Raw genomic sequence first — 27,001 nt, forward strand, 5'->3', positions numbered from 1 at the left:
TTGCTGGGGCTTTCTGGAATTCAACCTAGCTTCAGATGTAGTGAGAGACCCCCTTTTCAAGGGAATAACAAAGAAAATGATCAGGCAGGAAAGTCAATATCCTCCTCTGGACCCTGCATGTACATGGACTTGTGCATTCACACAATGTGTGCATATATACAACACACACAGAGAGAACATGTACACACACGGAAAAAAAGAAATGTTGATACTGGAAACAAAAAATAAAAAAGTAGAGATGATCATTAGTGTAGTTTTTCAGAAGCTGTTTATAAGTTAATGAATTTAGTGTTTTGAAACAGGCTCTCACTCTGTAGCCCAGAATTGGCCTTGAAATTTAGAGGATTCTCCTGCTTCAGCTACTCACCCGCTGAGATTACAGATATGAGCTTCTGTGCCCAACAAAGCTGGCTCTTTGTCAAAAATCATTTCGCATAAAAATATTTTAAAGAAAAATTTCAGGACAGTACCAAGGCATCCCTTCAAACCTTCAAAGAAAACAAGGAAAGGATATGGTTAAACAAAGTACACTGACAGATAAACACATTTTAAAATATTGATTTTTTTCTAATAAAAAACAAATTAGAGATTTTTTGCATATCTGTCTAACAAAAAAAATTCAACAAAACAATGTGTATACATAGAACTCTGCTCAGACTTCAAGACATCCAATGTTTCATCTAAAATTTTCCCGAGTTTCAAAATCTTATATAATCATAGATATAAACAATTATTTCAAGTATTTTCTTAATGCCTTATTGTGCTGGCTAACTTTATGTCACCTTGATAATGGGTAATCTCTTGAGAAGAGGGTACCTCATTTAAGCAAATGGCTCCATAAGATAGGGCTGTAGGCAAACCTGTAAGGTAGTTTCTTAATGATTGATGGGGAAGGGACCAACCCTTAATGGGTGGTGCCATCCCTGGGGTAGTGGGCCTGGGTTCTGAGCAAGCCAGTGAAGCAAGTCAATAAGCGGTACCCCTCTGTGGCCTCTTCATCAGCTCTTGCCTCCAGGTTCCTGCCCTGTTTGAGTCCTTCTGACTTCCTTCAATGATGAACAGTGATATTGAAGTGTAAGCCAAATAAACCCTTTCCTCCTAACTTGCTTTTGGTCATAGTGTTTCATCAATAGCAATAGTAACCCAAACTAAGATACTTATAAAAGTACAAAATTGGAAATAGGTATTTTTTTTCTTTTTTTATTAAATTATTAATATTTTCACATATACTTTCCCTCTCCCTCTCCCTCCCCCCACCCGGAAATAGGTATTTTATGCAATATTTAACACACTAGTATTAGCATAGCCACTGACATAACATTAGAATATTAATAACATGAGAAAATACTTGTTAATACACTGCCAACTTGAAATCACAGCTTAGTAGTTTATGTATATACTTTTCAAACTTCTCTATTTCATTAACCTGTTTTCTATAATGAAGCTGTATTTCTATTTTCAGTATGAAAATATTTTCCCCATTATAAAATAAAGTAATTTGTCCCCCAAATTGCATTGTTCTATTTTCTTCTAATTCTACAGTTTGCAGACAAACTCCTGATTACTAACCTTGTGGCCTGTACTGGATCAGTGCCTAGTCTGTAAATTGCACAGTGTTATCTGCATTGTAACTATCTGGTGACACATCAAACCTAAAAGATCCACTAAATTTACTAAACAAAGTGGTTGAAAGGTAAGAAAGGAATACTATGAATAAGGTTGGAAAGTTAGAGACCTAGAAAAAAAACGTTGCTGCTACATACCTTTAATCTCAGCACATGCTAGGTCGAGGCAGGCAGATCTCTGTGAGTTCAAGACCAAACTGCAAGCCCTCTGTAAAAATGTAGGTCCAGGTAGGTGAGGTGGATGAGGGATGGAGCTCAGAACTAGAGTACTTGCTTAAATATGCAACACTTGATTAAATATGTATGACGGCCTTGGGTTGGATATCTAGCTCCCCATCCCCACGAATAAAATGAATCCCGAATGATGAAAAAGAGCAAGCTGACTATTATTACATACTTTAGTTGAAATGTTTTTTTTTCTTTCTTTGCTTTCTTTCCCATCTTTCTTTTTTCAGATGGGTTCTCAGGTGGCTCGGGCTAATTCCTGATTCTCCTGTCTCCACTTTGCAAGTGCTTTCTCTCAAGAATTCCTAAAAGCACATAGAAACTTGGAGAAGAATTCTGCCAAACACTAACAATGGGCAGGAGAGATAACTCTGTGGATTAGAGTGCTTTCTTTGCAAGCAGAAGAATCTAAGTTCAGACCCTGGCTCCCACGCTGAATGGTGGGTGTTGCCAAGTGCTGTTGGGGGTGCAGACAGGAGGATCTCTGGGGCTTGCTGACTGTCAGCCTAACTCCAGATTTAGTGAGAGACTTTGTCTCCATGGAATAAGGTAAAGAGTCATACAGAAGGACATCTGATGGTCCTCCTCTTGTCCCTACATGTACATGCTGCCTCCCTACACATGCATACTTTAGTAAGAAGACAATGCAAATGTATTAATATAATAATATTAGCGCGCGCACACACACACACACACACACACACACACACAGAGAGAGACACTACTAATGAAATGTGGCTGTCCTCTTTCCTTAAAGTAAACATTTTCAAAGCATTTGGGCACCTTACTTAAAAAATGTCTTCCTGAGGCCAGAAGTAACTGTCATATACAAATTATATACATGGAAATGGAAGGCCACTTTTAGAATCAAGAATTTAAGAACAACTAAGATCTTACTTTATGTAAGGGGAGCATTTTTGGGGGGGGGCGGGGGTTGGTTTGAGGCAGGGCTTCTCTGTGGCTTTGGAGACTGTCCTGGAACTAGCTCTTGTAGACCAGGCTGGTCTTGAACTCACAGAGATCCGACTGCCTGTGCCTCCCAAGTGCTGGGACTAAAGGCGTGAGACACCACTGCCTGACAAGGGGGACATTCCGATACAAAAAAAGTACACTAAAAAAATTGCTTCCTGGCAATAAAAAAAATGACAAGACACAGATGATAAACATGAAATGCTGGTTTACATGTGTTCTTTTATTGCTACACATCAATTTCTGACAATTATACCATCAAGTTAAAGCCTAAAAAGGAATTACAGGTCACTCAAGAGTTACTGAAAAAAATTATCTGTGTGCTACTAGTATGTGGATGCTCAAATACCAAGGACACAATGATTACAGAGAGCCACATCACTATGAAGCATATGTTTACAATTTCCTGTTAGCACAATGACCTAGACATGATTATCAAAAAAGTCAAGTTTAACTGTATGTCTCTTCAAACTGAGATGCTGAAAATAATATATACATTCTTTACAATTACAGATGATTAAAATAAAAACCTTAAAATGTAAACAATGCAAAATAGGAACACTGAGAATAAAAATTTACTGTTGAACAAGGTGACAACACAAAGATACTTCAAATCACCAACATAAATCATTTTTTCCAATATAATTCATTTTTCTAATTGCTCTACAGAAATCAAAATATATTTTTTTCCATAAAGATGATAATACACCAGGGACATAGAGACCTTCCAAGTGTTTTTTTATGTTAACATATATGTACAGTAAATATTCAACAATCCTTTTTACAGCTTACTTAAATAGAAGCATGCTTTCCTACCCATAAATAAACACTAATCATCATCCATTCAAGCACGTTAACCACTTCTAATATTTCATGCACTGTGCAGGGAGACAAAGCTGAGTATGAATGACACACTCACAGTAGAAGAGCCCACAGTGAAGCCGAATAGACAATATGTAACATCTCCTTTCTTAATCAATGAAGCCATTTGTACACAAATCTTCTGGAATTCCAGGAGGAGAGAAGTTCCCACACCCTGACCCTACAGATTAGCTGACAGAGGTGTTTAGCAGCTAATATGAAGTGAGGTTTTGTTTTGTTGTTGCTTTCACTCAGAAAATGAAGTTAGTGGATAGAATTTCCTCTTATGAAATCTTTTCATGGCCTATGGGGTAGCTTAGTGGTAGAGTGCTTGCTAGCATGTGTGAGGCTATCTATGCTGGTTCTATAAGTACCACACCAAACAATAATTGTTTTCCTCAGTATTGAAAAAAATGATTTACACACATACATTTTCATTAATAAACTGCTTAATGCATGTGATCAAGTTAATTATGTGAATATTTCACGGCATTTTCAAAACTCTACCTGAAAAGGTCTGTGCATTTTTAGTATGCAAATACATTTTGGTCCTGAGTGACCACAGAAGACAACAAATGTCATATTTTCTGGGATAGAAATTAAAAGTACTAAATTCGTATGCCTTTAGTACTCTTAGCAACTAACAGCCCATCATTAATAAAGTCTCAAAATGATATTCAGTATGTGATTCTTGTCAGAGAATGAAGGCAAATTTGTAATAAAGTCTAAATTTTCTAAAAATTGATTTAAAAGTTTTAGGCGCTTAAGATAGTTAATGTTCTAAAAAAGGTAACCTCATGAAGTGCCTTACTTCAGGAAGGAGGTATATATCTGGCTATTAATGAATGAACCAGTGCCTTTTGCTACTTCTAATGTGTGTGTGTGTTTCATCAAATGTGTATTTTTCATGAAAGAAACAGTATGTGCATATATCTCTAAGACTAACAGCTTCACACTGGACAGCTGACTCTGATTTCCCAGGGGTTCCATTGCTACCCACAAGACCAACAATGGTTCTTTAGGGCTCAAGAGTCTGTTCCTAGATTCTGGGAAATCCACATCTGTGCAGCCATTCTCACTATCTGACTAAGTCTTTGTGTGCTCACAGAGGTAGCTTAGGGGGAGACGGAAAACAAAGATTCGGTGTTTGATCCCCCGACAGATAGAAACATACTAGATGCTGGTGAGGACAGAGTATGGCTCAGGGTTGAGTGCTGTTGCAGCATAAAGGAAAAGGTCTACCCTGGAAAAGTTTCAAGCTGCAAACCTCTAGAAAGTGCTTACTAGATTTGCTGCAGTGTCTGTTGGTTTGTGATCTGTTAGAGGATTCAGCTTAGTTCTCAAATTCACCTCTAACTGCCTGAGCTCACATGCTGCTGTCAGAGGTCCTTCCTGCAGCATACTCTATAGAACAAGGCTAGTGTGTTGTGAGGGTGCAGAGATACACTACGAAAAAGGGAATACTTGAGCACCAAAACTGTTTTATCACATCACAGGCCTTATTTACTTTCAACTTTGTCCATTTACTTGGTATCAATGGCACAAAGTTTTTGCTTTCATGTTAGCAGATACTTTCATAGAACTTTACTGGTTTAATTGTAATCAGACCTTGATATTCAGAGTATAGTATAATATACCATTAAGCTTTAAAATATTGCCAAATAAGATAAAGACAAGCATTATAAAACTAAGAACACTTGCTCAATCTTCCATTTAATAACAATCCAGTATCCCTAAATCTTTAATGGTGTGTGTGTGTGTGTGTGTGTGTGTGTGTGTGTGTGTGTGTGTGTTTGAGACAGGGTCTTGCTATGTAGCCAGTGCTGGCCCATAACCCACTATATAGCTAAAGATGGATGACCCTGAATTCATGCTCCTTTTGCCTAGCCTTCCAAACACATAGGCAAGTGCTGGAATTATAGGTGTGCACCACTACATCATCTTAATGGCACTTTTCACTAAATTTTACCAGGGACAGAAGATATAACTTAGGTGTAGAAAGCTTGCTTAGCATAAGTAGCATAAGCGAGACCCTGGTTTCAAACTCTAGTAACACACACACACACACACACACACACACACACACACACACACACACAATGTCACCACCAGATTCTGCTTTCCCTTTTACTATTCTAAAATGCTATATAGTCACACAAAATGGTATTACATGAGTCAATTTTCACTTGTTTACCAATTGTTCCACAAACATTCAAAATTTGCACATTCAATCTTTAAAACTAGCATGTAGTCAGGAATTATGCTTTGCATTTCTTCCACTACTTCTCCACCATAGAGTTTGGATGCTCTAGAGATAGGAGGAGCTCAAAGGTGTTGGCCAAGGTGTTTTAAGGAAACACTTTACACTTCATACCTAGTAGGAATTTCAACAGCAAATGATACTCCCACATAGTTGTACTCCATATTTTCTGTTGGATGAGAACAAATATTACCGTGCTGTAACCATCCAGAGTCCCAGTGTCACATTGGCAGCCAAAAGTACACTGCCACCAAGCAAGATGAAAAATCCTATCAGATCTTTGACATCATTGTCTCCAATCACTGAGGTAAGGGTAGCATCCAGGAAAGAGTTTAAAATCCATTGACCATCCAGGGCAAAGCAGGGCACTGCATTAACGATAGCCAGAGCTCCGGAAAGAGAAATCAGATACCTGGGTAAAGATTAGTTAAGGAGCTAGCTATGAGGTGCAAGTGGAAATCATCTTTAGAAAAGCCAGAGGACACTGGACTAGGAGGTGAGATTACAGTAGGCTTCTCTTCTTTATGTCCCTAACATTCTTTCTTGTAGTTCTATTTAAAACAAGTAAGTTACTATTTCTTTGAAGTTCAAAAACTTTCAATAGAAAACACAAAGGCAAACTAAACAATCTACAATGCATTCCTAAGAAGATTAAGCTTCCGAAATTCTTTAATGATACAATAAAGGGAGAGAAGTGCAAGAAATAAAGGAAGCCGGGAGTTGGTGGCGCACGCCTTTAATCCTAGCACTCTGGAGGCAGAGGCTGGCAGATCTCTGTGAGTTCGAGGCCAGCCTGGTCTCCAGATCGAGTGCCAGGATAGGCTCCAAAGCTACACAGAGAAACCCTGTCTCAAAAAAAAAAAAAAAAGAAAAGAAAAAGAAAAAGAAAAAGAAAAAGAAAAAGAAAGGAAAAAATTGCTGCAATCTTAGGGTCTTGTGCATACTAGACAATGTTATACTATTGAACTAAAATGCCAGCCCCCACATTATTGTTTTTTTAAATCTTCAGACTGGGTCTTGCTGTACAGGCTAGTGATGCTCTAGTCTCAGCCTCTTAAGTGTTAGGATAACAAGCATGCACCAACACACCAGTCCCCAAATTATTTCAATCGTTTGAAATTTTATGTGTGCCTGTACCACATGCATACAGAAGGCCATGGAGGTCAAAACAGGTGTTTGGGTTCCCTGGAATTGGAATTATAGATGGTGGTAAGCTACTATGTGGGTGCTGGAAATGGAACCTGGATCTTCTGGGTTAGCAGTCAGTGCTCTTTAACTGCTGAGCCATCTCTCCAGCCCCTCAACTTTTTTTCAAGACAGGATCTCACAGTCTAGCGCTGGCTGTCCTGGAACTCACTCTGTAGTAAATCAGGTTGACCTCCAATTCACAAAGATTCACCTGCCTTTGCCTCCTGAATGCTGGTATAAAAGGCATGCGCCACCACCGCCCGGAACTCTCGAGTTGTACTATGGGTTCCTTCATTATTGTACCTTTTTTATAGGCATATTTATATATCTCCATTTTATTTCTGTAAAACTGTATGCCTTTGTGGGACTAGAGAGATGGCTCAGCAGAGCAGTGCTTGCTCTTGAAGAGGACCTAGATTAGATTCCTAGTACCCACAAGGCAGTTCACAACCACATTCAACTCATGTCTGACGCCTCCGTGGGCACTACATGCACATGGTACACAGATATACCTGAGGTGTCTTAGTGGAAGAGCGATCCTTGAAACTCTGAGGAAAACTGAGGCTAGAGCAGTGGAGACCGGAAGTTCCTGTGAGGAGAGCCTGCCCTCTCTTGGAGCTTCAGGCACTTCCTTCTCCGGAGCCAAGCAGCTGTGATACCTGTCTGCTGCTCTTCCCACAATTCTCCTGTCTTTATTTTAACCTTTCTCCATAGCTGATGGAGTTGTCTTCACTAACATTTCCCTCATATGTAAAACCTAATATCTTTCATCTTTAAAGTCTTTCTGTCAGTTGTAAGCAATTAAACAATAAGGCCTCTATTTGTAATGTTCTATTCAAGGTAAAAATGATGAAGCTACAAACAACACAACAACTTTAAATTATTTTTCAAACCAGAAAGGATACTTGACAAATGTCTCCACAATAACTGGCAGATCTATGCTTAGAAAGTTGAAACGTGGAATAAAACTTGTGATGCTCACTAAAAATGAAAAACAAGGAATAATAAATATTATCCACAGCAGAGAAGCAGCAACACTATAAATTTACTGTATAGTCAAAATTGCATTAATGTATTAAAATGGATGAGTAAACCTTTCCTACACATGTGTGAGCAAGCTCTATACCTTATATATAAGGAAATCAGGGCCAGGCCTTTAATTCCATTACTTGGGAAACAGAGGCAGGAGGATCTTTGTGAGTCTAGCCTGGTCTATATAGCAAGTGCCAGGGCAGTCAGGGCTATACAGTAAGACCTTGTCTCAAAACAAAACAACAGAAAGGAAAAAAGAGGGAGGGAAGGAGGAAGAGAAAGCAGTTAATAAACATCTATTAAGTATAGTGGAATGAAAATCCCATGTCCCAATTTATACTTATTTTGTGAGGTTACAGCTAAGATAAAGCAGACTACATACCAATTATGACTACCAAATATAAAATGAGACTTGAAAATATAAGTTATATATAAAGCATCCTCACCCTTTCAAAGAAGTGTATTCTAAAAATTGCATTTGTTCCAACTATTATGCTATTTCCTATCGATTTTTTATTGCTAAGATGAAGATTAACACAAGGGGATCTTTAAAGTCCCCATACTCTGTGAATTCCATAACCCTGTTTTGGTCCAAAGCATCTAAAATGTATCCCGTCATTAGGCAAAACTCACACTCCACATTTCTAAATTAACTCCAACTAGAACCATTTCTTCATTTATTAAGAGTATACTCAATAGCTGCCTGGAATCACTTCATATCAAACCAATAAACAAGGAAAATGATGCAGGTTGTCTATCACTATATAACTATAAGGCAAACTGTACTGGGTGGGTGTTGCATAACTTTAATCCCAGCCCTTGGGAGGCAGAGGCAGGCAAATCTCTGTAAGTCTGAGGTCAGCCTGGTAAAAAGAGTGAGTTCCAGAACAGCCAGGGCTACACAGAGAAACCCAGTCTCAAAAAACAAAAAGAACAAAAACTATGAAGCAGTGTTATGTGTGGTGGTGCACGCATTTAGGAGGCAGTGACAGACAGATCTCCATGAATTTAAGTTGTGCCTGGTATATGTAGCAAGTTTCAGGCCAGCCAGGGCTACAGAGAAAGTCACTAAAAACAAAAACATAAAAAACACAAAGGAAAGTCTTTTAAAGAATGGCATAAAATGCAAATATCCACTTACTGATAAATGAATAAAGGAAATACGGTCAGGAAGGATAAACCTTGAAAACATTATGCTACATGAAATAAGCTAGTTGTAAAATATTCAGTTGATATGAAACTTACATAACAGGCACATTTATAGAAACAGAAAGTATATTGGTGATGTTGAGGATATATTAAAAACTACCAAATTATATACTTTAAGTAGGTAAATTGTATAGCAATCTATTTTTGAAGTAACACATGAAAGCCTGTATAATAAGTTGTACTATATAATATTCAGTCATGTAGAGAAATTATATATTTATTACAATCAACTTGTCATTGTGAAATGATTATGATAAAATTATGTTCATGGGGATAAAGCTCAGGTGGTAAAGTCCTTGCCTAGTATGTATGAAGCCCTGAGTTTTATCCCCAGGGCCATATACAACAGGGTGTGGTGGTGTACTCCCTATAACCCCAGCACTCAGGAAGGGAAAGGAGGAAGATCAGGAAGTCAACATTGTCCTCAGTTATATAGGAAGTTTGAGGACAGTCTTGGCTATATGAGACCTTGTCTCAAAAGACAAAAGCATTCATGTGTCACGCAGTTTTAAGTAGTCTGGTAATCACAAGAGCATGTAGCTTTTGCCACTGTTTTGGGGAGTATGGATACATTTTATGAACTCATGGAAAACATCTGAGATTATCTATCTGACTTGGACAAAAATTATAGGGAAGAAAAAAGAAGTGTCATTCTCTACAGGCTAAGTATTTTTCTTCTACTTTAACTCTACTTAATGCTTGAGAATAAGTTAATAAAATTTTGATTGATAAGTGATCAAATTTATAATAAATGGAATCACCACGAGGATTTGTATCGAGCTCTTGAAACTGAGTATATATATATGACCTTAATTATTTTTAAGAGTCGACTCCAATAATACCTACCTGTGTAGTGAAGATGTAGTGGGTGCCCTACATACAGCATATCAATTTGAGGTGGATGTTTCACTTTTATTAATCGAGTATGAGTTTCCAACGATGGTACTATACAGAAACTTGAACTTGAGCTGGTTTTGCAATCTTTATTGGTTCTACAAACTTGAGTAGCTTCAACTGCTTTCCGGGCAGGTAGACACGTATGCTAAAAAGACAATATTAGTCAATATTAAAAAATATTTATTAACAAGAAAAATCTAGGTTGCATTCCTTCATGTTTTTCTTGTCACCCAGCAGATTAGGAATGTCCTTCATATAAAAGGAATGCTATTAATGTTCACCTACTATAAATTAAACATCAATATTCCAATTTTGCAAAGTGGATATTATATCACTATAGATTTTTAGATTCTCAGATAAAATGTGACATCTGAAACATGGAGGTCTTATTAAATGACACAAAGTAAATAGAATAAAGAGAGACAGTTTTATAGCTTTTGTTTTAGCTTTATCTGTTTATTTTAGTAATTATATCAGACAAGTAAGACTGCCTTGGGGACAACTTACCAAACGCTTATTAAAATTATTTCTGTAGGAGAAACACACATCTGTGAGGCTGTGATTGTTACAGCATTCAGTAGAACCATCTAGTCGTTTGTATGCTAAAAAAAATAAACACAGTACTTATAAGAATCCATTTACACAGAAGTGTATTTGTTAAAAATTCTGCTTTTAAAGAGAAAAACATAAGTAGAATGGCATATAAATCTGGAAGCAACTGATAATGCAGTATCTAGCTTGACAGCTACTGGCTATAGTTTGATTTTATAATATTAAAAAGATCCAATTTGAAATGAGAAGCCACACTCAGAGGCTTGGCATTAATATAGCTCAGGTGGAACAGTGTTTGTCTAGCACATGTGGAACCCTGGGTTTGATCTCTGCCATCCTATAAACCAGGCAAGGTGGCCCACACATAATCCCAGCATATAGGAGGTGAAGGCAGAAGGACCTTCAACTGAGAACATCTTCAACTAAGTATTGAGTCTAAGACCAATTTGGATTACATGAGACCCTATCCAAAAAATAAACAAACAAGCAAACCTTCACTTACCCCAGGCTAGTTGTCCTAAAGCTAAAGTGAGCTTTAGGTTCTGTGATAGTAACTCCATGCTCTTTCTGAAGTATATAGTGAAGAAAGGCCTATCTACTTACTTCTAAAAAGGAACTTTTGTGAGTAAGGGACTCTGAAAAATGTTTCAACCTTAAAGAATCAGATTGGTCACTTAAAAAAAAAAACCTTAATATTAGTGAACAAGAGAATGCCAGACATCTGGACATCTCACAATAGCATACAAAAAGTACCAAGCATTACCTATGAAATACTTTAAAGGGAGGGAGGGGAAGAAAGTGAGAGACATAGAGCCAGAGACAGACAAACAGGGAAAAGGGAAGAGAAGGAGAAGCCGAGGGAGGTGTGAGGGAAGGAGTCCCAAATCAAATAAGCCTCTAAATTCGAAAAAGACAGACTAGGCAAAGTTTGAGAAAATAAGTGACCCTGTTTCAATAAACACATTTCAAAAACAACTGGTATTGTGATAAATTAATGAGATTTAGAAGGCATAAGAACATCATAACATTAAAAACAACCTAAGTATTAAAAAATAGGGAAGGTGCTGATTATAAAAAGCTCAGTGAATCAAAGTGCTTGTCACCCAGCTACGAAAGCTGGTGACCTGAGTTCCATCCCTAGAACCCACAGAAAAGTGGAAGGAGAGGAAACAACTTCACCAAGCTGTCCTCTGATTTCCACACAATTACAACCCCCACATACATACATGTACACAAAACATAAGTGTAGAAATAAGGAAATGTTTTATAATAAAAAGCTCATGAATATATGGAATATTAAATCTGAAAAAAAATTGGGAGGTGACCTTTCGGAGTTAAATAAGTTTAGCAGGTTCTCAGAAGAAAGTTGCTTCAGCCTTCTCACTGCTCCACAGGCCAACAAAACTACTTCCCAGGTTTCTTTGGAAGTCAAGACAACCTTCCCTGGATTTCTGCTATACAAAACACACTAAAGAACATTATCCCAGCTGGGCATTGGTGGCGCACGCCTTTAATCCCAGCACTCGGGAGGCAGAGGCAGGCGGATCTCTGTGAGTTTGACGCCAGCCTGGTCTCCAGAGCCAATGCCAGAACAGTCTCCAAAGCTAGACACAGAAACCCTGTCTCGGAAAAAAAACAAAAACATTATCCCAGATAGGTTTTGACACATTAGCATCACACATGGCTACTAGAACTGCTTCTGTTTAGGTATATTTTGGTGACAAAAAGGAAGGGATTTTTTTTTAAGAGATCCACCTGTCTCTGCCTGTCCTAGGCTGGGATTAAAGCCGTGTGCCACCACCCAGCTACGAAGGGATTCTTTTACATGTGCAGAGGGTATTGCATATCTGTGTATTATTATAGAATGCTTATGCGCTGATCTTATTTCTTTGGTTGTTAGCTATTAGTTCTTTATCTGTTCATACAATAGCATATATACAAGTTTAACTCAGTGTTCATTCAGCACCAAAGGAAAACAAATGCTTCTGCCAAGAATTGCTTCTTGTTACGTTTAAAATATTAGACATAACTAGGAGTAGGCGAGATGATCTCCCCTAGGAAGAACACATCAACTGATTGTCCAGTGCTGAATGGTCAGCACTAAAAACATACAAGTAACATTATATTGATTGAACAGGTTATATTTAAGAATATATATATATATATATATGTATATACATATATATACATATATATACACACATCTATGTATTCAATAACAATTATTGATAAGAGGCCATGAATTTGAAGGAGAGTGAGGAAGGGTATATGGGAGGGTTTTGAGAGAGTAAAGGGAAGGGAGAAATGTAAGTATATTATAATCTCGAAGTTTTAAAAAATGCTTAAAAATTAGACATAAATTTAGATACATTTATGTGTCTACACATGTGGAAATATCATACTACAGTGGATTATTTACTAAAATGTGGTTGGTTAATTATAGTTGATGGTTGTTTTGATTTTTGGTTTTGGTGTTGGTTATAGTGGGGTTTGAACCTTGGTTCTCATGCAAAGGCAGGCAAACACTCTACTACTGAGCTACATACCCAGAGTACACACTGTTGAAAATGGATGCTGATTTTACACATTTTTTTCCGAGACAGGGTTTCTCTATGTAGCCCTAGCTATCTTGGAACTCACTCGGTAGACCAGGCTGGCCTTGAATTCAGAGATCTTCTTGCCTCTGTCTACAAAGTACTAGGATTAAAGGTGTACACCACCACATCCAGATGATTTTACACATTTTTAAAATCTTTAAAATTTTTTTAAATTATTATTTTTGTGGTACTAGAGATGTAACTGGGGTCCTTGCACACATTATACAAACTCGAGTTATACACTCAGCCTGAACAAAAGTGTTTTGAGTTCTAAAAGTAAAACAATATTATAAAAGAAATTAGAAGTTCAACAATAATTTTGGAAACAAATACCCAACATACCAAGAAGAATATCTATTAGTTTGGGCCTATTTATTTTAATTATGTGCTTTAAAACAATTGATCAAAATAAATCAATAGATAGTCTCAAGGTTAGTAACGGAAGGGACTGGTACTTGAAACATGTTATATTGAGAAAATGCACACACCTCTAACTGGGAAGCTTAATTGTTGTAACGTTGATGCACTTATACAGTAACCAATTTGGGGCTCATATGCAATGGTATCTAAACATTCATTCCAATCTTGCACGTTAGTAACAGGGCAATCCTGAAGATGAGTGACAAGGTCTCCCACAAAAAGGCCTCTGGGTCCAATGGCAGGTGAGTCCTTGGGAAGAAGGGAAATCAAATCAATGTATAATAGCAAGCTACTATAATCAATCTCAACTAGCCATAGTAATAGACACTGCACTAATTAGAAGGAGAATACTTTTAAACATTTTTCTTAGTTCTTTGGGAATTTCACAGTGTATTTTTAACTTCTCCAGCCCTCCCCCAACTCCCTGTAAAGCCCCTCTCCAGTCTCCCATTCCTTTGCATTCAGCTTAGTTTTCTTCAAAGTAGAATATTTGGAATAATGCATAAAATAATCCATCTCTAAATCCAAAATTCATAGTCAAACAATTTTAATTTCATTCCCCAGTTCCCCAAGATTACGAAGTTTTCACAAATTCAAAATACAAAAATAAACAATAAAGATAAAGCATTTTATCAATAAGCCACATACACAAAATCTTTATGACCCCTTTAGCTCGGAACAAAAAACAATTTTTATGACATTTAAAAAAATCCGATGTATTTCCCAACATTATGTTTGCATTTAAAGGAATTTTAAGAATTTCCACAGAGGATCTGGTGAGAGAGCACCCTAAGTGATCCATTATTTACCTCTGCGACTTCCGTGATAAGTACCCCAACTCCAGTGTAGTAAAATGGCAAGAGAATTACTGGGAGGAGAACAAGAGCTAAAATTCCAAGGAGAGCAAGGACAAAATTATGCCATATACCTGAAAAGAGAATAAAAGTAGTAAGTTCAACAGTAGCAAGAATAATATAACAAAAAGAATAACATAGTTTGCTGAACTTCATAACAAATGGCATTCCAGTAAGATTATAAATAGAACAGGAGCTGTGAGGCAGAGGAATCTACTTACTGTTGCAGCAGACAGATGCTCACTAAGTCTGCCTTCATTTCAGATACTAAAATCTGAAATGTACATAATATTGTAATTATGAAGACTATATGTGATTATGGTTTAATATAAATAGAAGCAACCCTTTCTTTTTTTAAGTGAGAAGTTTTATTAGAAAGCGGAGGGAGAGGGAAGGAAAGAGAAAAGAGGGAAAGAGACACAGACAGAGAGAGGACAGAAGAGAAGAGTGAGACAGGAAAAGTCCTGACTGCCCCAGGGGAACAGCGGGGAGACAGTTGGAAAAGAGCAGAAAGAGCAGAGAGCAGAGAGCGAGAAGAGCCAGAAAGAGAGCAGAAAGAGCAGAAAAATCGAAGCAACACTTTATAACTATACCTTCATTATAGAATATACACATATCCTTAAGTATATATACAAATCCTTAATTTAAACATGCTCATGTTCTTTGATAGAAACCTCAAGTATATACAAATGAAAGTCAAGGTAAAATTAGAAAGCAAAATTCTTAGGGCTGGGGAAATGGTTCAGTAGCTAAAACACTTGCTGGGCAAGTGTAAGAATCTGAACTGAGATCCCTAGAATCCACATAAGAGCCAAGCACAGAGGTACCCATCTGTAATTTTAGCACTGGGGGTGAAGACAAGCAGATCCTGGGGGCTCACTGGCTAGCCAGTCTAAAACCTTGAGCTCTAGGTTCAGTGAGAGACACCATCTCACCAAATGGAGGGGGGAAGAAAGGTGTGGACCTTAGTCTCTGGCCTCCACAAGTGCATGCTTGGGTAAGTACACCTGTGCATATACTGCATACACACACACACACACACACACACACACACACACACACACACACACACACACACACACACACACTCACAAAAAATTTTAAACATTTTGAAAACGTATCTACATAAAACATTTAAATATATTATTTTAGTGCATGTGCATGCTCATGTATGCTACAGTATACATACACATGGGCGTCAAAGTACAACTTGTCAGAGAAGGTTTTTGTCTTCTCCCATGAGGGGCCTGGTGACTGAAATTAGGTCATCAGACTTGGCAGCAAATGCCTTTATCCACCAAGTTGTGTCAATGCCTCAGTATAAAATTATTTATCAAATATAGTTAGCAAATATGGAAAAATATCAAAGTCTCCTTGATCCTATGTCCTAGATCTGGTACAAATGAAATTATTATAAACTTATCATTAGAAATCTTTTAAGTCGCAGAACTGGGATGGCCAAGTGGTTAAGGCGCTGGACTTAAGATCCAAAAGGTGAGTGCCCACGTGGGTTTGAATTCAACTCCCAGTAGGAGTGGTTGTTATGTTTGAGGTCCTTCCTTCTAGTAATTTTGGCTGGGCATTGGTGGCGCATGCCTTTAATCCCAGCACTGGGGAGGCAGAGGCAGGTGGATCTCTGAGTTTGAGGCCAGCTTGGTCTCCAGGGCGAGTGTCAGGATAGGCTTCAAAGCTACACAGAGAAACCCTGTCTCGAAAAAACAACAAAAAAAGAATCTTTTAATTATGGGGAGGGAGAGGGAGCTGGGATTGACATAGAAAACAAGATTGTTTATTGTTTCTAATTTAATAAAAAAAGAGAAAAAATCTTTTAATTAGCTGGGCGGGTAGTCGTGTATGACTTTAATCTCAGCACTCAGGAGGCAGAGGCAGATGGGTCTCTGTGAGTTTGAGACCAGCCTGGTCTACAGAGCAAGTTCCGGGGCAGCCTAGGACTGTTACTCAGAGAAACTGTGTCTCAACCCCTTCCTCCCAAATCTTATAATTATTATGTATGAACTTGTAGAAGCCAGATATATGGTATCAGTTGAAGCTGGAGCCAAAGGAGGTTGCAAACTGCACTATATGGATGCTGGGAACTGAAGTCAAGTTATCTAGAAAAGAACATGGCTTTAAGGGCTCAGACATTTCTCCAACCCATAAACCTACCTATTTACATATCAAGTTCCCTATTAAGATCACTTAACCTGCTTTAACAGCGTTGTGATAAACAGCTTGCTTTTACTGTTTGTATATCATGTGCAAGAGCAGTATGGAGACAGCCCCAGGAAGGCGGGCCCTAGGAAGGTGGGCCCCAGGAAGGCAGTGCCTCAGGAAGGTGGGCCCTCCGGAAGGCGGTGCCTCAGGAAGGCGGGCCCCAGGAAGGTGGTGCCTCAGAAAGGCGGGCCCACAGGAAGGCGGGCCCTAGGGAGGCGGTGCTTCAGGAAGGCGGGCCCCCAGGAAGGTGGTGCCCAGGAAGGCGGTGCCTCAGGAAGGCGGTGCTTCAGGAAGGCGGGCTCCCAGGAAGGCAGTGCCTCAGGAAGGCAGGCCTCCTGGAAGGTGGTGCCTCAGGAAGGCGGGCTCCCAGGAAGGCAGTGCCTCAGGAAGGCAGGCCCCCAGGAAGGCGGGCCCTAGGGAGGCGGTGCTTCAGGAAGGCGGGCTCTCAGGAAGGCGGGCCCCCAGGAAGTTGGTACCTCAGGAAGGCGGGCCCCCAGGAAGGCGGTGCCTCAGGAAGGCGGGCCTGCAGCTGAGGTAAAGAGTCCAAGTGTTACTCCACTAGGAGTCAGGCAATTGCTCCTGCCAAGGTCAGCTGGAAGCCAAAATAGGCTTCAAAGGATGGAGGGTAATGATGGTTCATTAGGCAAAAATGCAAACACAAGGGAAGAGGGGAGCAAAGGGCAAACCAGCTGAAGTGGCTTACCAAGAAACTAAAGATCTATCTGCAGAAAAATAACCAAGAGACCAAATCGCGAGTCCAGCCTCTGAAGTATGAAAACCCAACAAACCATGCGTCTCGTCTGTCTCCCTACTTGTACAATTAAGAGGAATTATTTTTGAGACAGGGTTGCTCTGTGCAGCTTTGAAGCCTGTCCTGGAACTTGCTATGTAGGCCAGGCTGGCCTCGAATTCACAGAGATCCACCAAACATCTATAAAAAGGGGGTAATTTTATCTCATCCTATTTTAAGTGTAAATTATTTTTTAACGTGATGAAATTTTTTTTGGTACAACAGTGGGAAACTGAATCAGGGAAGGCTATGAATATCTTGGAAGTCCACAGAGTAGGGAGGATCAGAAGTGAGACCAACCTAGGCCAATAATCCACAGCAACAACAAAAGCCCAAACAAACACAAACCCCAATATGGTCAATTGGCCATGTTGTAATAAATCTTTCCCACTTTCTAACAATATACTCATGCTTTCTTATAACATTTTCAAAGCTTCATTTAAAAAAAAACAAATTTAAAAACAAAGGCCAATGATATTACTAAATTACTAAGGGTTCTTATTGCCAAGCCTGATGACCAGATTCCATTCCCAGATCCCAGATGGCAGAAAAGAACAGATTCCTTTAAGTTGTCTCTGATCTTCGAAAGTATGCCACAGCATGCACATGACCACACCTACGTCTCCCCTAACTTCACTAAATAAACACAATATTAAAAACGAAGATAAATCAATCTAAACATGGTGAGTCATGCCTATAATCTCAACTCTTGGGAAGCTGAGGCAGAGTCGCTGCAAGTTACAGGCCAGCATGAACTACATTGTGAATTTCAAGGAAGGCTGGGCTATAGAATAAGATCTTGTCTAAAAAACAAATAGAATAATCAAAAGCAAGGAAACCCCTTTTGATTTCATGCACTATAATTTCCTCTAAAAAACCCAATGCATAATACTGCTCTTCCTCTGCCCTGTTGGTAGTAACAGAAACAAACAGGCATGGACAAGTGAACAGATGTGGGGTCACACAACAGCACTGATTTCTTGACCTTATGGATGCTTTCTGATTGTCTTTCAGGCTTGCAGTTGGTACTGTTATCCCTCTAAATTCTGAGTTTGCCAATGATGGCTAGGTGAGAAGTGAAGTGTGTGAAACAGACACACTTTGTTCATCTAAACAACCCCTTGCTCATTAATGCTTTGTTTATAAGTATACTTCTGAAATACTTCTCACCACTTTCACTTTCTCCAGAGCACAGTTAATAGTGACACAAAAGACAGTTTTGCTATATAATTCATTGTCACTGCTGACTGTCCTGTGCATTTCTAGATGTTTTGTTAGCATTACTATTACTGATTGTTACTGTCCTGATGCCAGCAACACTTTCCCCTTTCCTTACTTTCTAGCTAACATATTCACACAAGCAAGCTGTTTTTAATTCTTCAAACAGTAACTTTATTTTTGCTTTTTCTATCACACAAAAGTACACATCAAACATGCAATCAATTTAAAGATAAAATATTATAAAATCAAACACTACTCTTAATTGATCAAAGAAATTACACTCAACAACAGCACACTAGGTAGTATGAGGGGAGGGTCTATAGTGCCTAAAAATGCTTACATTGGCTAATATGGTTAATCACCTAATATCACCTAATATCTATACTTATATAATATAGCTAAGAGAAACTTACACAAAATGACTTGACATTAAGGAATACTGCCAAAATTAAGACAGCAAACAAACCTAGAATTTTTCTTTAGCAGGATAATATGTATGTATAAAACCATCCATGCTTTAAAGACTACCTTTTACAAACATCAACTCCACAGAAACCATATATACAATTACTAAGCATATTCCTAAAAGTATTAACATGAGCACACAATTAAAAAAAAAACATAAGTAGTGACTAGGCTTCATATTCACAAGAATGCAAAAGTGCCACTTTTAAGTTGTATAAAGAAATATAATTTGACATGAATTACATGAGTTATTTTCCTGCCCAAACCAAACTTCACAAAAATACCACTACAAAATAAGACAGGGCATCTTATCAAGAATATGGGGCTTGTGAATTAGTCTCCTGTTGAAACCAAACTTCACAAAAAACGCCACTGCAGAACAAAACAGGACATATTGGCAACATTATGTTGTGAGGTTCATGAATTATTCTGTCAAAACCAACTTTACAATAACACTACTTTAGAATACAGGACACTTTATCAATATGAGGTTCATAAAGTAGTCTCCTTTTGAAAGCAAGTTTCACAGAAACACCACTGCAGAATAAAACAGGTCATTTTAACATATTGAGTTCGTGAAATCTCTTGTTGAAACCAAAGTTCAGAAAACACTTCAGAAGACAGGATACCTTAGCAAGATGAGGTTTATAACATAGTCTCCTGTTGAAACCAAACCACAAAAAGTCACCTCGAAGAAAACAGAGTATCTTAGCAACAATGAGGTTCGTGATTTAGTCTCCTGTTGAAATCAAGCTTCTTAAAACACTTCAGAGCAAAATAACACAGGGCATCTTTAGAAACAATGTGGTGCATGAGTTAGTCTCCTTTTGAAAGCAAGTTTCATAAAAACAACACAGCAGAATAAAACAGGTTATTTCAGCATATCTAGTTTGTGAAACAGTCTCTTGTTGAAACCAGTTTCACAAAAATACCACTGCAGAAGATAGAATATTTTAGCAATATAAGGTTCATGATTTAGTCTCCTGTTGAAAGCAAACTTCTCAAAATCCACAGGGCAAAATAACACAGGCCATCTTTAGTAACAATATGAGGTTTGTGAATTAGTCTCTTGTTGAAACCATGCTTTGAAAAATACCAGTACAAAACACATGGCATCTCAGCAACAATGTGAAGTTAGTGAATTAGTCTATCCTGTTGAAGCCAAACTTCACAAAAACACCACTGAAGCACAAAATAGGGCATTTTACTAACATAAAACTTTTAACTTTTACTCTATCAAAAGATACACCTCAGATATGTAGAATTCATTTGCAATAACTTTCATAGGAACTCTTCAAATGAGAGGCATACTTATTCCCAGGACACATGAATGTAAAATACTTCCCAGGATCTTCTCACGTCTTTTTACTGGTCATTCTTGCTCTTAACATGTGTTATGATATGTGATTTCAAGTTGGTCGACTGAGCGAACTTCCTGTTGCAGGCTTCAAATGGGCACACGAAGGGCTTGTCTCCTGTATGAATTCGCACGTGAGTGCGCAGATTGAAATCCAGGGAAAAGCGTCTCCCACAACCTTCAAAGGTACACTGGTAGGGCTTCTCTCCAGTGTGAACCAACTGATGACGTTTCAGCTTTGAACTCTCAACAAAAGATTTGCCACATTCTGCACAGACGTGCACTCTTGGCCCATGGATATGCAAATGCTTTCTCATAGCAGAGTTATCCTTGAACATCTTCCCACAGCCTATATGAGAACAAGCTATAGGTCTTGGGAAGTCTCCTTTAGGCTTTTTGGGTTTCATGCTTGTAAATTCTGCCAGTTGTTTGGGATCAGACAGGTCAATGCCAGGTATTCCTTCAGGAGGAAATTTCTTTCCCGTCATATACTCGGAATAATCAGGAGGTGAGTCTTCAACCTGCTTTTCGACCATGAGATCTTCTTGTTCAGAAACCTCCCACATAGCAAAGGGTAATTCTCCCTCTAGAGCTTCAATTTCTACCTGCTTCTGCTCCCACTGTTTTTCCCCCAGGTTAGAGCTTACAGCTTCTTGTTTACCAGCCTCGACAATGGTCGTCAAACTACAGAGATTCCCTTCATAGGGGTTGAGCTCACCTTGACCATGCTCTGCTGCCATGACACCTGGCAAAGGGACAGCATTCGGCGGGAAATAGTCGTCTTGATTAACAACTGGAACAACCATCTGGCTTTCAAATTCAGCACTGATTAGCCGGTTGTCTGAGTCTTGGTAGCCCACCACCTCCTCTCGTGTCTGCACGATGATCATTTCCTGATCATGGGCCCCATTACTCAAGGTGCTGCCCGCAAGTGGCTGCAGAGCGATAAGAGGAGAGTGGTAGTGGCCACCATGCGCCCAATCGACACCTACGTCTTCGTACACTTCGATGGTTTGAATTGCGCTGGTTTCCACAGAAACTGCTTCTACATTGAGTGGCTGCAGCTCCACAAAATCGGCAGGAATCTCTGTGTTTTCTGTGGTGATACAGAGAAGTTTCTCTGAGGCCATGGCTGAGACCCACGTAGCGGTGCTGGGTAGCAAGCAGGTGGGAGATGGCTGTGGAGTAGAAAAACAATCAGGGAAGAAAAGCACGCACTTTGCGTGCTTAGAAACAACAACAACAACGACAAAACAATGACAAAAACAACGACAAAACAACAAGAAAAACAAACCCGAGAGCTTGACGAAAAGCGTGTGCTTCGGAGCAAAGCTGGTCGTCGTCTGAGGCGTTAAGTGCTGTTTCCGGGAGGACAGAAACGCATGCGTTGTACACGTCACTGCAACGTCATTGGACGCGCCACTATATACGTCACTGCACTGCGACAGACCATCCAGCAATCATCATCTGCATATGCCTAAACGATTGTGTGTACCACTTTCTGTAGGGCTTGTGGAGCCTGCACTGTTTTTTGTGCTGTCCTGTCTAATTGCTGACTAAATATAAATTTCTCTTCTAGGTTCTTTAATGAAGTTTCCTTATTTTATTTCAGTTGATTTTCTTACCTCCCCTCAGCCAGGCTTATATCAGATCTAGAAAAAAGAAAGTCTACTCCTCTTTAATTTTATACTTTGTGTCTGCTTATTATACAAGCACCCTACCAGTGAGCTATATATCCTCAGCCCCTTTATAATTTTTATTTCCCCTTATTTAACCACAAGACTTACTAACATACATGCCATCAGTAATAGTTGATTGTTTTGTCCTTTAATATTTATATATTTGTTTGCTTGTTTGTTTACTTATTCATTCATTCATTAATTTATTTATTCATTTATTTATTTATGGTTTTTCAGGACAGGGTTTCTCTGTGTAGCACTGGCTGTCCTGGAACTCACTCTGTAGACCAGGCTGGCCTCAAACTCACAGAAATCCACCTGCCTCTGCCTTCCAAGTATTGGGATTAAACCTGTGTGCCACCACTGCCTGGCTTTTGACCTTTAATATAATACATGAAACATCCAACTACTCCTTTTACTAAGTATGATATTAAAAATATTAATATGTTAATTTTGTTTTAGTCAACATCTTAGATAAGGAAAATTTTTCCTGATAGTAAATTTTCATTTTCAAAAGTTACTAATGTCAAAGTATCCTTGTATTCTTGAAATACTTTGTGCTTTACCACAAAAAATTATCAGTGCTGCATTTTCTTAGTAAACCAAAACTTAATTTCTGCTAGGCATTAGAGGCAAAATTAGAGTTGAGGCCTACACTCTCAATTCTCTGAAGGTAGAGGCAGAAATAACTTGTGTTCAAGACTAGCCTGGACTACATAGTGAGAGCATGTTTCGAAAACAAAATAAAAAACCCCAAATCCTCCACAAAAGTCCAACTACAATAAATCAAACAATGAAAAACTTAGCCACCTTCTGTATATGATCTAAAAAAGTTTATGCTAAATTTTCTTTTCCTTTTTGATTTTACTTCTGATAAAAATGCATATGTAAGCTGGGTGTTGGTGGCGCATACCTTTAGTCCCAGCACTCAGGATGCAGAGGCAGGCAGATCTCTGTGAGTTCAAGGCTGCCCTGGTCTCCAGAGTGAGTGCCAGGACAGGCTCCAAAGCTACACAGAGAAACCCTGTCTCGAAAAACCCAAAAAATTGCATATATATGGGATAAAATTGTAGAAAAAACTATAAAATATGCTTGAACTATTTTGAGAATATTTGCTGAGTGCTATGCATGCCACTTAAAATTTTGAATTATGATAATTCTTTGGAAAGTTAACTTTATGAAATACACCCTAATTGCTGCATATATCTAAATATTTGCTTCAATACAAACATTATCAGTGAACTAATAAACATTGTTTACTATGTATTATAACTGTATTGTACTATAATATCAAAGGAAAAGGACTACTATGATGACATTCACAGTTTAAAATGTGCTTAATATGATATATTTTTGACTACTATGGCATACCTCACACACAATCTTTTTTTAAGAAAAAAAGTCTATCCAGGATTTTAGTACTCTACCTATAAACTTTTAAGGAAATTATCAACTTTTATAATTTCTCCTCTTGTATTTATTAGCCTATTTAATTTCAGCTATTTTCACATCCTTACATTTCTTCATTTTGTGAAAATTTTTCTCAGAGATGAACAAAAACACTACAATGATGTAATTTTCTCTTTATATATCAAAGATAATTCACCAATCTAAATATACATTCTGTCAATAGCTTTTTCTCCCTGTTGCTTAATGTCTTATTTATTTTTTCCAAATAATTTGGATTTAACACTCTGCTCTTCTATAATTTATTTTTTGATTATATCATTATTAATTACTTCACTATTTATGTGTATGATTATTTTCCCTGTATATATGTACATGCATCACATGCATACCTGGTGTCTGTAGAAGTCTAAAGAGTTCATCAGATTCCCTGTCCCTGGAGTTAAGGATAATTGTGAACTTCCATGTGGGTGTTGGGAACTAGGTTCTAAGCAAGAGCAGCAAGTCCTCTTATGCTCTGAGCCATCTGTCTACCCCTTATTATTTCCTACCTATTTTATACTTGTCTTCATATTTCTTAAGTTGATTGCCTAACTCACTTATTTCCATTTCTAATTTTTTAATAACTGTATGGCATTGAATTTTTCTTTTAGTAAAAAGCTTTATACTGTATTCTAGTAAAAGGATCTCATTATTATTATCTATGAATAATTAATCATCATTATCATATCAAGTTATTATGTTTAATTAAATGGATCCATGATGGGGGATGTCCTTCTGTATATATGTTTCTCTTATTGGTTGATGAGTAAAATAGATAGATGCAGGAAGATAGGTGGGGCTAGGAGATGGGGAGAATTCTGGGAAAGATAGGCAGAGAAGTGCCGTAAAAAGAAGCCATGGAGGGACCAGGAGGATAGGACACGCAAGACATTCTCTAGCAAGATAAGGCCATGTAGAAATACATAGATTAGTAGTAATGGGTTAATAATTAAGACAGAGGTAGCCAATAAGAAGCCCTAGCCATCAATTTTATAATTAATATAGCATCTCTGTGTATTTATTTGGGTCTTAAGGGCAGCAGGACCTAGTGGGACAAGAAAATCCAGCAACAGATCCAATGTGTGATTAAGACTAATTTCTAAATTATCCTGCTTTTATTCTTATATTTGAGACTTGTGAATATATGGACGTTTTGTTCATCAACTCCATGGGCATTTAAAAAATTGTCTGTGTTCATAACATACAATCTAACTTACCTATTTTATATAACTAATTATGAGATTCCATGGTCTTACTTTTTTATACTTATCTCCCATCTTATGAGACGAACACATTATATTTGTATTTGTCCTACTTTTTCCATTTTGTTTGGTGTTCTAATTTGGTATTTCATAAAATAAGACTCATAATTACATTCCTTATTATTAAGTGACTTTTTATTTGCATAGAATATTCTGATGTTTTACGTACCAATATTTGAGTAATTTTTAGATAGATTTTTCTAAACATCACAAATTTGGGATACTTTTAAAATCTAAACTAATGGCTTTTTTGTAGTACTGGTGATCAAACCCAGGGCCTCACAGATGCTAGGCAAGCACCCTACCAGTGAACTATATCTCAGCTTGACATTTTAATAATATAGCTAATCTCATTTGCATTTGGGGTAATTTATAATGATATAAGGAAAATAATTATTTTTTAAAGATTTTATTTATTTATTATATATATAACATTCTGCTTCCATGTATATCTGCATACCAGAAGTGGGTACCAGATCTCACTACAGATGGTTGTGAGCCACCATGTGGTTGGTGGGAATTAAACTCAGGACCTCTGGAGAACAGCTGGTGCTCTTAACCTCTGAGCCATCTCTCCAGCACCCTTATTTTGTTTTTAATGTTGGCTTATTTTATCACTTGATATAAGGTCTTTTTTTCTTTTGTCTGCTTTCATTCATTATGATCACTTGAAATGTTTAAATGTATCTTTCAGATAATTTACTGTGTTCTGATACACTCAAATCACTATCTGACTTTATCTCAATTATCTAATTCACACCACTAAGGAAATGAGGAAATTAGCATGCAGACTCACTGCTTTTACTTTATCCATCTCCACTTATTTTTAAAGAAATTAATTTTTATGAGTAATTTATTTTATGTGTGTGAATGCTTTACCCTCATGACCTATGGAGGTTAGGTCATTGAGCCCCCTAGAACTGGAATTAAGGATAGCTGTGAAACACCATATGGCTAATGAGAATCAAATCCAGGTCCTAGTCAAGATCATCAAGTGCTCTTAAGTGCTAAGCCATCTCTCTAGTCTCTAAAGAAGTTTTGATTATGTTTTATTTATTTTGTGCATGCATACATGTCATGGCATGAATAAAGAATTCAAAGAACAAATTATAGATGTTGGTTCTCTCCCTCCTACCACGTGAGGCCTAGAAATCAAACTGAGGTCATTAAGCTTGGGTTGGCCGCAAGTATCTTTACTCAATGAGCCATGTTATTGACTCCCACCTCAATTCTTTTTTTCATTGGTTAGTTATCGTATACCACAGTCTGTTCAATAATTCTATTTCCACACTTGGTTGGCCTTAGTTACTCCATTTAATGAGATGTAGGATTATAGTAGATTTGTCTTGGGTTCCTGTAGCTGAGATGGATCTGTTTTTCCCAGAATTTCTTCCCTACATAACTGTATATCTCCAGGTGAGTCTTTCTGTCTAGTTGAACTCCGACAGTGCTAGAGTTCAGAATCAATCCTTGCATACCGTCTTTTCTTCACTGGTGAATTATGATTTATCATGTGACTGACTTTTCATGTTCTTTCTTGACTTTTGCACATTTCTTTGTATAGTTCAGCTAAGTTGACATTCTTCATAGTTGTAGTTTCAGGTTTTGACCATTCCTTTGCTTCAGTAAACATGAAGTTTTCTCCTCTGCTTTTAATTTAAAAATTTAATAATTTATGTTTTTTTTAAAAAAACTGCTTTTGCCCAGGTGGTGCTAGTGCATGCTTTTAATGCCAGCACTCAGGAGGCAGAGGCAGGTGGATCTCTTTGAGTTCAAGACCAGCCTGGTCTACAGAGTGAGTTCCAGGACAGCCAAGACTGTTCAACACAATGAAACCCTGTCTCAAAAAACAAACAAAAAACAAAACCAAAAAAT

The 27,001-nt window shown here is 38.0% G+C and overlaps 2 protein-coding genes across 2 annotated transcripts in view; both read right to left on the bottom strand.

Moving 5' to 3' along the window:
• Positions 1 to 6,029: 6,029 nt before the first annotated feature.
• Mbtps2 (membrane bound transcription factor peptidase, site 2) overlaps positions 6,030 to 27,001 on the bottom strand; it is a 40,761-nt gene continuing 19,789 nt past the window's right edge. The window contains 6 exon segments of the mRNA NM_001244089.1: positions 6,030 to 6,352; positions 8,034 to 8,109; positions 10,216 to 10,411; positions 10,774 to 10,868; positions 13,904 to 14,084; positions 14,645 to 14,763. Coding sequence (NP_001231018.1) covers positions 6,130 to 6,352; positions 8,034 to 8,109; positions 10,216 to 10,411; positions 10,774 to 10,868; positions 13,904 to 14,084; positions 14,645 to 14,763 — 890 coding nt within the window. The 3' untranslated portion in view covers positions 6,030 to 6,129.
• On the bottom strand, positions 19,062 to 22,094 carry Yy2 (YY2 transcription factor). Its single transcript, XM_027432612.2, has 2 exons — positions 22,031 to 22,094; positions 19,062 to 21,914 (listed from the first exon to the last, which is right to left on the bottom strand). The coding sequence occupies exon 2, from the start codon at positions 21,864 to 21,866 to the stop codon at positions 20,745 to 20,747; it is 1,122 nt and encodes a 373-aa protein (XP_027288413.1). The 5' UTR covers positions 21,867 to 21,914; positions 22,031 to 22,094; the 3' UTR covers positions 19,062 to 20,744.

This window comes from Cricetulus griseus, chromosome X (genome assembly GCF_003668045.3).
Source record: "Cricetulus griseus strain 17A/GY chromosome X, alternate assembly CriGri-PICRH-1.0, whole genome shotgun sequence".
In the NCBI taxonomy this organism is placed as follows: Eukaryota; Metazoa; Chordata; class Mammalia; order Rodentia; family Cricetidae; genus Cricetulus; species Cricetulus griseus.

Coding starts and splice junctions, on each gene's coding strand:
- Yy2 (XM_027432612.2), bottom strand. CDS start 21,866: ATGGCCTCAGAGAAACTTCTCTGTATCACCACAGAAAACACAGAGATT.